This window comes from Crocodylus porosus, unplaced genomic scaffold (assembly GCF_001723895.1).
Source record: "Crocodylus porosus isolate Cpor-Errol unplaced genomic scaffold, CroPor_comp1, whole genome shotgun sequence".
NCBI lineage: Eukaryota > Metazoa > Chordata > Crocodylia > Crocodylidae > Crocodylus > Crocodylus porosus.
The window spans coordinates 6790790-6805030 of record NW_017728923.1 but is presented as its reverse complement, the minus strand read 5'-3'; the positions used below and the strand labels follow the sequence as shown (position 1 = coordinate 6805030).

Sequence of the window (14241 nt, the reverse complement as noted above, 5' to 3'; positions counted from 1 at the left end):
TTGAGATTCATTCCCACCTGTCTAGTAAAATAAATTGTAAGGCTGTCAATTAATTGTGGTTAATGCACGAAATTAATGTGTTAATTGTTCACATACAATTTTTTAACATGTTAATAGCACATACAGTTTTGGAGTCTGCACTCAGGCTCCACTCCATCACCACCACCACCTCTGGGGCAGTGGTGGCAGTGCAGAGGACCACAAGGCAGTCTGGGTGCAGGCTCCAGGCAACTGTAACAGGGGGGAGGGGCATGCACAGACAGACATGCAGCTGCAGCCTGCAGGAATGCAGCCTGGCAGCATGTGGAGCAGTGCCAAGCAGGTAAGTGTTGGGGGAGAAGAGGTGCAGGGAAGGGAAGGGAAGGGGCAGTAGGGTGCAGACTGAGGCCCCCACAGTGAGGGAGGGAGTGGGGCAGGGGTGAATGGGGCTCTGGGGCCGGTGCAGGTCATGGGACAGAGCCATGGCTCACATTCGGGGCACAGGGAGGCTCCCACCTCTGCATGTACCCCTTATGCCTCCCCCAGATCAGCTGTTGCCAACTAGCTAAGAGTAAACAGAGCCACAACAAAGAGCTGAGCAGGGCCACAAAAGTACTCTTGCTGCTGCTGCAGCTTTTACTTCAAAGAACGCCACTTCTTCCACCAGGTGTACGGGACCACCGATTAACTCTACCTGAGCGGAAACTTAGGCCCTGAAGTAAAAGCCACAGTAGACAAGTGAGAGGCTTGTCTCACTTCCTTAATTGGGGAAGTTGGTGAGAATTAAGCTGGTTGTGAAGCACCCCCATAGGCATGACGAGTGTTCCACTGTATCACACCTTGCGTTTGCCTGACAAACAGAACAACTTCAGGTTTCTCCCCCACCTACCCCACATGGAAGATCTGCATAACACAGAGGAAACAGTAACTAATGTACAATGTTATCAAATGAACAAAACAAATACAATAGAAAAAAAGGAGAACCATTGCTTTCCAGCCTCTGTCAGAATATTATTCTCAACTGTTACTAGAATAAGAGAGATGAATTTCAGATGCGTGTAATTTAAGTTGTCAGCACCCCTTTTACCCAGAACTTACACTGCCATGCCACTGATGAATTCCTCCGTAGCCTGGCAATAGATTGTGATGGCAACACGGGCATCAGCATCAAATGTGAATTCTAAGCTGTATAAGACTTTCTGCTTCCCATTCTCTTCCAGAGGACTGTCCACATCATCTTTGTACCTATAAGCAAACCAGACAGAGAGAGACAGAGACACAGAGAGAGAGAGAGTTAGACCAGATATATATGGAAGACACTAAGTAGGTCATCTAGTTCATTTCCTAAGGCCGCACCAAGAGTGTTCTCTAGAGAGGACTCAAGTGCTTTGTCTACATGACTTAACAATGGGGTTGCTACCATGTCTAAAGAAACTCTGTACTCCCAGTAGATTTTGCTAGCAGGAAGATTTTTCTAATATTGAAAACTTTTCTTTTTACCCGTCTAACATCAAGGAACCCCACTGAGTCTATCCAAGGCACTCTGATGCTGGAATAAACCCAAAAATGAGCCTCACTAAGGGCTACACATGCAGATAAAGGTACAATGGGATCCAATGCATGATCCACATAATCGTGCCTCCTGCCATGCCTCATGTATATGGCAGAAGACATGACTGTGGGATCCTGCATTAGATCTCATTGCACCCTATTGCCAGTGCAAGAGAAGCCTGATCCAGTACTCCACCTGCACTACCAAGAAGCAAGCTCTTGTGGCTGGGAGTCTCTCAGGCATGGAGGTGCCCAGTGCACCAATTGTGGCTGCCATGATCTCCCAGCCCCAGGGGGTCATGTGTCCTGGGAGCTCGGAAATTACAGCAGCACCCCACAGCTGCTGGGACCCAGCTGGATTCTGGCACCAGGAGGCACGATGTGGGGTCCCAGCAGCTGTAGGGTGCTGCCAGGACTCCAAGTTGGGAGCTGCTGGGGCTGAAAGTCTCCCCAGTTGCAGGACTCCCTATCACAGGGAAGACCCTGTTACATGTGTAAATTAAACCTTTATAGCAACCAGCTATAAAGTTAGTACACATCTTTGAGGTCTAACTTGATAGCTGATTGCAGCTTTTCATGGCGTGATAGCTACTTTGCATGTGTAGCTGGTCTCCAGGTAACTGTACAATTATCCTGTTAACCTAACCTGTGTGTAATATCTGTAACATGTAAAGGGAGAAGAGAAGCACTCCAAGCCAAGAGGAGGACACCTTCCCTCAAAAAGAAGATGGATCTCACTCTAAGATTACTAGATATGCCTGGTACTGAAGTCATAGGAAAAAAAACTATCAACTGATCTCATAGTCAACCAGTTCAAGACAAAGGGATTTCATGTTCATGGTCCTATAAGAACCACAACATACTAAACATTACCTATGAGCCACAAGAGAACACTAAATCACAAATCTCAGAGGCATGGCCCTAAAGAACTCCAATGCAGGGGATAATCCAGAAGCAACCTTGGTAGACCTTTCTAGACTATTCATGCAGTCCTGCTACACCAGAAGAATGAGGGTTGCAGGACACTGGCTACAGAGGAGCCAAAAACTTGAACTTTTTTTTTTTGTTGAGGGGTAGGATTAACCCTATCATTGTAAAGCATCTACACAAACCTTGTTGCTGCACAAAAAGTCTATCCCTGGGCTGAAAAGTTTATAATCTAAGAAAGACAAAAGACGAAATGCACTGGGAGTAAAAAAAAATGTAACTTAAAATATTACTTCACTCTCATTACATCCCCTTCCTGTTGCATTATGCTGGGGTATAGGGGTCACTAAATTGATTTTTATTGTTTTCTAAGCATCCATTCTTCTAGTAGTCTAGCAGCTTATTTCATCAGCTAGTACCATACAGCAGATGAAGGTCTGATATAAATTATATAGTTAGTCTAATAAAAGATATCACCTCTACCCAGAGTTCTGATATAAACTACGTAACAGAAAATTAAGGAGTTTTTCAACATTCTCAGCTAGTATTTGGATTTCATCCTACAGTAGGAACTTCTATATCCTTTATAACCTTTTCACCCCTCCTAATGTCACTGTGACTTCTCTCATTAGCCATGCAAATTCAAATCACTTTCTGAATCCTGCTAAGTTCCTTGCTACAACAACATCCTGCAGCAATGAGTGCCACAGGATGCATCTACATAGTGATCACATGGGTCTACATATGATCACCACCTATGTCACTATAATGGTGCACTCCCCTGGTATAGCACACCACTACAGCAACAAAGCAGCAAAATCTAACCATGTGCCACACGCACAGCGCAGTAACCAACACACCCACAGTTACTCAAGTGTTGTGTAGAAATGGTACTTTTATATATATACTTTAATGAGTACCGTATTTTCACGCATATAGCCCGCACACTGATATAACCTGCGGAAAATTGTTTTTTTGTAAAATGGTCCGTGTATAGATTGCACCCATGTATTCCCTGCACCTGACAGTGCGGGCTATTGCTGGGCACGGCTGCCAGAGCTAATTGGTACTAATTGCTGCAGGGGAGGAGAGAGATGAGGAGCTGTGAGTCCCGCTCCCCGCCGCCACCCCCAGCCAGTGCTAATTGCTGCAGGGGAGGGGAGGGGAGGGATAAGGAGCTGCGAGCCCCGCTGCCTGCCACCGCTACCAGCCATGCTCAAGCGCAGGCTCTGCTGGGCATCCCCACTGGAGCCAGCTAAAAGTGGTGCAGGGGAGGGGAGAGGAAGAGCTGCAAGCTGGGAGAGGCAGCCCCACTCCCCATCGCCAGCCGCACTCAGTCCCGCCAGGGCTTGCCGCCACCGTGACATCAGCCCGCAGCCGGGGACAGGCTATGCTGTTCTAAAGACTCTGCATAGCCCACACCCTTGTATAGCCCGCACCCATCCGTGTTTGTAAAAACATGTATAGCTCGCAGACTACATGCGCAAAAATACAGTAATCTTCTAAGGATGCATAATGAGACTAGGTTTTCTGCATAATCCCAGTCTCTCATGTGCAACCAGTAGCATATGGCTGACAGGAGGTTAGATGGTTAAACCACTCAGGAAGATCTGGGTACCAAGGGAGCCTTGCCTTGAATACCCCCAGCTCCACAGCATCTATCAAATGGTATATTTAAGTAGTAGATTATACATACATGTTATTCAACCAGGTTATCTTCAAGGAGACCTCATTCAGCAATAAGTGCTGCTTATTCAGGACAGTTCCAACAAATTCCACATACACAGACATTAAACAGGGGCATGGGATTTTATGCTTCGAGAACTGAAGTTGCTAAATAAAGTTTAAAGTAGTATAATTAAATCTGTACATCATTACATCCTTGTGTTCTTCTTTCCTTAGACAATACCACTACAGTATACGCTCACATTCCTACTTGAAAGACTTTCCACAGAACTACTAGCATGAGATCACAGATCTTTGCCATGGGTTCACCTAGATCTAAGCAGTAATTTGGCTTCTTAACTACAGCTTTTGCCACTTGCTAGAATAAAAAGGACAAGAAAAGAATAACTGCCATTCTGCAATGTGTCTGCTGTGACCTACATAAGGCAGCCAAAGTGAAACTGAGTGGTGTTTACACCTGGGACACAAATAGATAGTTGCAAATTTTCCTTCTAAGACATGGTTACTAGTGGCACTCTGAATAAAATGACAACAATAGTCGAAGCTGAAATCATGACCAGGTACAGCAAGATCACAAGCGCAAACTTAGGAATTTCAAACTGGATTGACAGACTAGGAGAAAACAATCTTTCAGACTGGCACAACAGAAGCTGCAGCAGTGCAAATATCCCCTTCATAACTCTGCCCCGTGCCTCTCCCTGATAATGACTCTCTGGGTCATTTCCCATCAATACTTTCTTTTGTTTCAGCCTGACAATGGTGGTAGAGCAGGGGTTTTCAACCTTTTTTGATTGGTGTAACCCCAGCAGCCGGTCAAAAAGCAGGGCGTCCCCCAGCTGGTCAATGAGTGGGAAGGCCGGCGGAGAGGTCCCCTGCATGCAGCGATGAAACCAGCAGCAAAACCAGAAGTGCCACCGGTGAAACTGGAAGTGCCCCCATTTATCTACATCACTGTCATGCACCCCCTGAGGCCTTCCCAAGTACCCCCAGGGGTATGCCCACCCTTGGTTGACATCCCCTATAGTAGAGAATTGGTACCAACTTTGAGGTGGGACTGGGGATGGGAAATATACTCTCCACTAGGGAATATTCAGGAAAAATACAGTTCATTTCTCATAGCTGAGCCTAGGCCACTGGTACTGCTGGCTGGCTGCTTAAAATTGGTAACCAAAGGTGACAAGGCCCTAGATATAATGAGCCACCACCAAATAATCAGGTGGAATGTGCATACAAGATGGGAAACATGGGCAGGACTGCTCCTGGGAACAAACGCAGCATTATTAGCATTATTAGTAATATAAAAGTTGAATGCTGTGTCATTCCAAGGACACTACCAGTATCCAAAGAAACCAATCGCAGCTCGTCTCTCCCTTCAATGTTAAACCCTCTAGTGGGCTTTTCAAAAGCATTTTACACAGGCCTCTCTCTCCTGTCACTGAAGTTAAGGCAAAAGCTCACTGATCCCCTGGGAGCACAAACACATGATCTAAATCCTGCTCTACCTGGTCACGATAGTTAGCAGGTAAAGAGTTTATTTCACTTTACAAACATCCATTTCAACAGCATCAGGATGCAGACATGCTAATACCCTAATTTTCTGAGATTAAGGAATTTGCTGAAGTCAGAATGAGGTCAACAGCAGAACGTGGATTAAAATCCAGGAGTCCACAGCTTCCAACTCTGTGCTCACACCAGTGAGTGCCTCTCCGTACTCCAGTGAAGTGTGGAAAATGTATTGCATGTTCATCTGTATATCAATGCTGCTAATTACAGATCTTGCTCATGAATAATAAAGAAACTTTGCTCAGACAGGTGAGACTGGTGGTATGTTCTCACTTCCAGTATCAATAAAATTTCTGCTATTAAGGACAACATTTGTCTTGTATTAAGCCAACTGTAAGAGACTGAATCTGATGGGAAATGGTATGCCTTTTTAGCATTACCCCTTAAAAGAGTCAAGTAATTATGAGCAGATTATACCTCCCACTGTTCTGATGCCAATTATAATTATTCACTGGTAGTTCCCAATAACATTTTTATGTCCCATCACGAACAACTGGAGAGACATGAGAGGGATTTCTTGCTTCCTAGGTGGCTGAAACCTACTTAGAAGAGTAGCAGCCCCTGGACCTGGCCTGCAGCTCCCTTTACTAACTGCAGCCCACCTCTTCACCCTCTCATAGCTTCTTCCACTGCAGAAAGCTGATCATGAACAAGCTATTCTGTTCTTAGCATGACTGACACAGCTTAGCTGCTGCTATGCCAAGCAGCCATTGACTTTGCTGGGTCCCCAACTCACCCTTGAAGCTCTCCTTGTACTGCTCCAGATCCACCTCTGGATCTAGCTGAAAGCATTTGACTCTGCCTCATCATTTCTGGGAGAAATCCAGGAAAAAAGGGGTTCAATCCTGGATGGCCAAGGCTGATTTACAGCATCTCTCTCCATGTCATCCATCCAGATGATTATAATCAGGTGGCGTGCTTTACAACCAGTTCCTAAAGAGCAATTCTCTGGAAGCTGTTCCTGTTGGCAGTGCAACGGAGCTAAGTTCTATCCAACTGAAAGACTGTCACTGTGGAAGGGACAGAGCATTTATGCCTCAAGTCCAACAACCCAAAATAATGTATGTATTTAACTAGCATGAGGTACCTGGGGCTGGATGTCAAAAGAAAGTCTGCCACTAAAGGGAAATGCACGGAGAAGAAGAGGGTGCTATGCATGAGGTCAGTGTGTTGCAGGAACAAGAAGCCATCAAGGGGTATTTCAGGATGTAATGTGCATGGGTGCAGAGACAGTTTTTTGCAGCATGTCCTATCGCACAGAGAGGATAGGCTATGACTTCAAGGAATGGCAGGAGAATATCAACTAGCATTAGTTGATATTAAAAGTTTGATTTAAAAAGCACTATCTAATATCAGTAGAGCACATGTTAAATGAATAAAAAGCTTGCCAAATGATTGATCTCAAAAAGCAGTTGCAAAGGAAAGAAATCATTGACATTTCTACAAAGACCAGTATGTTTTCTGATACTACTACTATACCATAGAAGATTTTGAACATATAAAAAAATACCACTGATGCAGATGGCACAAAGCCTGGCACAATAACAAAGAACAGAGCAGTCACCCAAAGCTATCTGAATTTCTTGGTAAGCTAGGCAAGTTCTAACCCTGCTGAGTACATATTTTAGTTTTACTACCACTAAAAAGCAAAGTTATATATCTAAAAATAAGGAATGTAAGTCATACCTATAGAATGCAGGAAAAACATTCAGGAAAGCAGTGACATGAAAAAGAATGTAGGGCTCATTGTGGACCAACAATTCAACGTAAGCTTTCAGAGCACTGATGGGGTATAAAGAGCTTTTGTAACCCTTGGCTGTATTAACCTGGGATCAAGGGGATGATCTTATTTTCATACATGGAACTAGTGAGACTGATATTGGAATGCTGCAATCAGTTCTGGCGTCTACATTTTAAAAGGATGTTGAAAGATTGGGGTGTCTCCTCAGGGACTTTAACACTTAAAATACTAAAATCATGAACTAAGAGGTGACTTGATTATGGCACATACGCACCAGAACAAGGAGAAAATAGTGGGGGGAAATAAAGAGCTCTCTAATGTAGCAGAGAAAGATGCAACAAGAAACAACCCTGTATGGGAAAGCTAGAGAAATCAAATTAAAATAAGGGACTATTTTTTAAACCACAGGGGAATTAATCACTGCAATAAGCTACCAAGAAAAAAATGGTGGATTCATCATCTCTTGATGGCTTCAAATCAAAAGTAGGTATTATTGTGGAAGACAGGCTTCCAGCACACACAAGGGCACAATTACATTCGTAAAGGAGTAAAACAAATTTATGCAGGGGTGCCTTGAATCTACCTCAGTGGTCACCAACCAGTTGATTGGGGATCAACAGCTAGATCCGGGCACCTCTTGCAGTTGATAGAGGGCTGGGAGATGTTGAGCATGCACCTGTGTGCATGCGCGTCCCCCTCCCTCATCCCAGCAGGTCAGTCAGTGGGGGAGGGAGGAGGAGGAGGGGGCCTAATAGAGGCCCCTGTGGTGAGGGACCAAACGCAGCAGCAGTCTGGTAGTGGGGCCCCAGCTCGGCAGGTGGTGGGAAGATTGAGCCTGGGCAACTTGTCCAGGGAAGGGGAGTGGGGTGGACCCAAGCGGAGGCCCCAGGGGGCATGAGCCCCCACATCTGTGCCTGGTGGATGCAGCTGCCGCTGTGGGCTGGGCTTTGCACCCCGAGCCCCACTGCAGCTTCCCAGGGAGGGGCCCAATGCCACGTGCATTCAGCCTCTCCCAGGCCAGCTGTAGTGGGGTCCAGGTGCAAAGCCCAGCCTGCGGCAGAAGCTGCCTCCACCATGCGCAGATTGGGGGCATGTGCCCCCCGCAAACATGGGTAGTGTGGGCAGCTGCAGCAGTGGTCAGGGAGGGAGTTGTGGCTGGAGCAGGGGCAGGCCTTGCACAGCCAGGGTGGGGCCAGGACGCAGCCGTGGGCAGCTCGTCCTGGGGGGGCACTCACCACAGAAGAGCATGGGAGGCATGTGCCCCTTGAATTGCACAAGGCAGGCCAATGCAGCCTGAGGCTACTGGCTGGGGCCAGACTGTTCCCAGTGGAGGATACAGCTGCGCTTCACTCAGACCGGGCGGCGCTACAACATTACCGCTGGGCCCAACCTCAGTGCAGCTGCAGCCTCCACCAGGATCAGGCCAGCGCCACCTCCCAGCCCCAGCCCTCCCCACCAGGGCATAGGGGCCATATGCCCCAGATCTGTGCAGGGGAGGGCAGGCTGATCTTGACAGAGGCTGCAGCCACAGTGAGATCAGGCCTGGCAGTGGTGTCACTGGGAGGGGGCTACAGACAATTTTTGGGTGGCTGGAGCTCCCCATAGCCCAGCTCCCAGCACTGCCACATCTTCCGCTGGGAACAGCCCAGCCCCAGCCAGCACCTGCAGCCTGTCCTGCCCCACCCTGTGCAATTCCAGGGGCATACGCCCCAACTCCCGTGCCTTCCCAGGGTAAATGCCCGCTCTCGGCCACCTGGACAAGCCACTTATGGCTCCATCCCACCCCAGCTGTACAAGGCCTGTCCCCTGCTCCAGCTCTACTCCCTCCCTGACATGGGAGATAGACTTACCTGCTGGGGAGGCATGCCCCCAAATAATTTTTTCTCCCTCTATCTCCACCTCCACCCCCTGACTTACCTGCTGGGCAGGGTGGAGGCGGGGGGTGTCACTGGCACAGGGTAGATCTTGAGTTCCTTTTAAATTCCAAAAGTGATTTCTGACTTAAAAAGGTTGGAGACCACTGCTCCACATCATACAGGAGTCCAGATTATATAATCTAACAGTCTCACCAAGCCTGGGTATCTATCTACAAATGCATGCACTTTACTCCATGCTCAAAATCTCAATTAAGCAGTGCTATAGTGAGAGCTATTCAAGGAGTTCTGCTTGCACAGACGGAAAGAAAGGATAGGACAATTTGGCCCTAAAATGTGTCAAATCCAATGAGGAAAGAAATGGCCCTGCTGTTCCCAGTTATGTCAGTTTAGTGCTTTCAAGGATCAGGTTACTCACTCCAGACACATTCTTAAAACCCTGGAAGACTACTGCCTGCCTCCTTCAGTGCACTGCTGTTCAGTTTTCTTACCCCGGTAACTCATGCAAGTCCAAAGAAACCATCATATGGCAATATAACCTCACAGTGAGGTGGTCTCTTTCTATGCAGCACGCACTGCCTACAGACAAAATCTCCCTCCCAAGACCTGATAGTTCCTTCCAGATTAGGAGCTACTGAGCTATACTAGCCTCCTCAGAACTTCCAACATATTCTTAACACGGAGAGGATAATTCTTCCTCAGTCATTTGACTCTCAGAACTTTGCCTGTAGAATTCAATTTGCTCACAGCTGTTCTGTTTGCTGTGATGATTTCAGCCTCACAAGCCAGCAATTTCCTGTCAAGACCTCCAAATAGTTCAGAGACAACAGTCAGACTGAAGCAAGGGCTAGGAGGCCATCTTATTCTGACACACTGACCAGGACAGACTGCATCTTCCCCTCTGAAATTAATGTTAGAAATCAGAAGCCATTGCAAGTCCACAGAGCTGAACAATTTCATGCATAAATGCGTGTGGCCAACCATGAAAACCATTTAGGGTTTGGCATGCTTGGAACATTATCCACAGGTTCTGGGAGGGCAGGGAGCCAGAGTGGAAGTTTCCTCACATCTATCCACAGAGCTCTGAACTGGAATCTAGAGAGCTTCCCTCACCATCTGTAAGGTAAGCTGCAAGCTTCTAGGTAATGACAGGAACCAGGGAAAAAAGTCAAATGGCTAACTACATTTTTAAAAACAGACCCAATTTACACTTAACTCAGCCTCATTTTACCAGAAAGGGAGCTAAGAGAGGAAGAAAATCTCTAGCTAACTAAGAACAGAGGTTGTTCTTTTGAAATCTGCAAGTGTAAACAGCAATTACAATTAACCACACTGGAGAGACCAGGGAGTGGCTTTCACAAATACAGAGAGAAGGGTCAAACCTCTAGCTGGGAAAGGCAGCAGAATGCAAAGTGACAATCTTCTTGTGAAACAGCCATTAATCTGTCATTCAGACCCATCTCAAGATGCACCCCAGGGAATTATGTGCAGAAAAATTCAAAATTATGCATAGACAAATTCAATATTATACAAAATTACTTACCTTTTTCACTAATTAAACTTAATATAACACTATTTGAACCTTCTCTAGAAATACAAAATTGCATGCTATCAGGACAGGCTTCCTCTTTGCCTCCACATGTGACTTCCTGTTGGGAGCCCTATGTGGAAGATGGAGCTGGCTGGCCCAACCCAATATTGCACAGCTCTCAGACATTCACAAACCCCACACCTACCCCCATCCTGCAGGCAGGAGTTCCCCTCCCCACTTACCAGATGTCCAGTTGTGTGCCACCGCTCTCAGTGCCTCCACACAGGGCTCCCAGCTGGAGTGCTGGGAGCCCCACAGTGGTGCAGGGAGGCACACGGCCTGCCGGAGTTAAATTATGCAAAATTATGTGATTATGCATGGTCATGCCTTTTATGCACAAAATTGCTCAGGTGCATAACTGCATAATTCCCCAGGGTGTACCAAGATCAATGCCAATAGCAGTCTGGAACTAACCCAGACCCTGTAACACAGGTGCTATATAGGAGAACAAGTCCAGAAAACTGATGGAGGTGGTAGCACTATGCAGGCTCACTGTGGTACATGCCTAGACTCCCCTAAGCACTTACACAACACTTAGAAGTGATCCCATCTCCCAACTCCTTTGGAAGACAGGTTAATTTAATTAATTTCTCTTATTGTAGAAAGGATGGAAGTCAGAGAGAAAAATCACTCATCTAAAGTCACATAGCAAGTGAAAGATGAGAGCCAGAAGCTAGAAATCAAACTCCTGTGTTCCCAGCAAGACTTTTCCCCAAATGTGGGGCTCTAGCCCTCTTCAGTGTCTGAGATGGGACATTGGTATTATGCTTACCAGAGAAGTAGGGAATGTTGGTTACAAAATAAGATCTGGCTACAGAGGAAACAGAAGGATTTTTTTCTAGTGAAGCAGACACATACTTTGGCTAGAAAAGCCAAGAGATCTTCAAAACATGGAAATTTACTGAGATTTTTTCTAAGCAAATAGGCGCTACTTCCCTCTTTCTGGTTCCCTAGTTTTGAGACTGTCACCGCAGTTTTGGACAGCTGAAATAAGGCTGATCACCTCTGCCTGCTTTTAGTTCTTTTTACTCACTCTTTATTAAGGCAACCAAATCTTCTCCACCATATGCCAAATTGGACATTTGACAGGTGTCTAAGTACTGCCCCCAGTTTCTGTAAAATGAAGGGGGCTACATAGAGACACCAGGATCTGTGCAGGAGTTGGGCTAGATGAAAACTGTTCAACTGGCATCCTGCAGTTTAAACTGCAGCCCCCAGACTCCCTTCCAGGTGCTGCTTCCCTCACCTCTTTGGCTACTTTGGGCAGGACCTCCAGGTTCCCTCTCCATCCTCTGACTTGTGCTTCCTGTTCCCACCCTTGGGGGCAGGACCACAAACCCTGGGAGCATGAGACTCTGGGATCTATGTAGCCCAGCCCTGCACAGGAGCCTATAAACTGGCAGGAGCCTGAGGTGGCTCACACAATAGGGGCACAGGGCCATGGTGAGATTGCACAGGGGAAACACAGTTGGACAGCCCAACTGTGCAATTCTACAAAAATGCTATATGGAGATAGCTTACACACTGCTCAGACCAAGAACAAGCACTACATATTGGGACCTGGTCTCCCCAAAGCACCATATCTTTGTATTAAGCAAGAACAGCCATAGGCTTAATTGTTAGTCACACCACAACAACATTTAACCCAAAGACCAAATCTTGACTTTTGTTGCTTTAGATCATGGTGACATATTATGAGATTTAGTATCTAGTCTACCCCTTCCATGTACAGGGTGCAGTCACCTGAATGTATGAGATTACACTGTACTCCAGCCAGTAAGAAAAAACTGAGGCAGTTTTATTTGAAATTAGTCAGTTCTCTTTGCCTGGGACCTGCACCAAGATCAATTTGTTTCTAGCTTTCCAAGTATACCGCTCAGAAAGGAATCTGTCTGTACCTTTAATATGATTAATATTTTCCATTTGTGCTAACAGTCCTGAGTAACACTCAAACACCACAGTTTCCTACACTGAGCTTTTTGCTCTACTCACCCTTTAGAAACATCAGCCTCCCTGGTGCTGTTTAAAAATGCTGACTGCTCAAATGAAGTGAATAATCTGATACAAAAAAATGCAATTACTAATGAACACTGAACCTCTGGCATGGACTTGAGAGCAACACTGGAGTAATAGCTTGCTATTTGGCCTTCTCCTCTATGGACTACCAAATGCATGGTTTGGCTCTGGATGCCCTAGTCCTTGTAATCAATATAACTAAGATTTAAATGAGTAAAGATACCTCACAAGACGAAGCGAGTCTTTACGGATGTTCACCAAGCTTCTCAGGGTTTTCACAGGTTCATGTGGTGCTGGGGTTACATAAGGAAACTAGAAAAAAAAGACACAGGGCTTTGTTAATACACCAGCTTAGTGTATTAGATTTATAATGACATACAAATCTGCCCTATACAAAAAGCGTCCAAACAGCCTCAAAATACTCTTCTTTCTTCATTTAACCAACTACAACTGGCACTAACCAGCAAATCTGCTAGATGTATTAGTAGACAGACTACCTGAATGGGCAATGGAGACTGACTACTCCTCTTCAGCTCAGCAATGCAGCCTAAGTACACTGGCAAGGCATAGTGGACAGCTTGCCCTGGATCTTGCCATTTTATTCTCAGGAACAGACAACTTAGTTCCCATGGCACTACTGCAGCCCTTTATACCAGAATTAGATACCCATGTATTAAAGAACTGAAAGCCTGAGGACTGGAAGAGGGACAACATTGTGCCCATCTTTAAGAAGGGGAAGAGGGAGGATCCAAACAACTATAGGCCACATCAGCCTAACCTCTGTCCCAGGGAAAATCCTGGAAAAGATTGGCACCAATATAAGGAAAATTAATGGTATTGGCAACTGGCTTTTTTTGGCTGATAATGTCACCGATAAATGCCCCCCATGCATTGCGCTGCAGCTGCAGCGCAACACACATCAACCAGAAGCACAGCCCAGCAGCATCTGGCTGGTAGTCTGCTGTGGGGGAACGGATAGGGGTGTAGGGGAGGGGGAGCAGATCAAGGCCTTCTGAAATGAGGGAGGGAGTGGGGCTGAGGCAGAGTCAGGTGCTTCCCAGCCAGGGCGGGGCATGGCACAGGACAGAGTCGCAAGCAGCTCGTCCAGGGGGGTGCAGGGACAGGGAGTGGTTCCCACCACTGTGCACACCCCAAGAGGGCATGTGGGGTCATGTCCCCCTGGTCCTGCACATGGGGCGAGGGCGGGCTTGGGGCAGGGCAGCGCCAGGCTCTTCCTGGCAGGGGGCTGGGCTGGGCACCAGTGCTGGGAGGAGGGTTTGCGAGAGGCTATGGCAAATTTTGGGGTGGCTACA

The 14241-nt window shown here is 46.6% G+C and overlaps 1 protein-coding gene across 8 annotated transcripts in view; it reads right to left on the bottom strand.

The window, feature by feature from the left end:
* Positions 1-14241, bottom strand: part of MGRN1 (mahogunin ring finger 1) — a 150532-nt gene that overhangs the window by 95734 nt on the left and 40557 nt on the right. For all 8 annotated transcript variants that reach the window (XM_019540036.1, XM_019540034.1, XM_019540037.1 and 5 more), the window contains exons 3-4: positions 13152-13240; positions 1078-1224 (exon numbers count right to left, since the gene is read on the bottom strand). In XM_019540036.1, coding sequence (XP_019395581.1) covers positions 1078-1224; positions 13152-13240 — 236 coding nt within the window. The remainder of the gene's footprint in view (positions 1-1077; positions 1225-13151; positions 13241-14241) is intronic.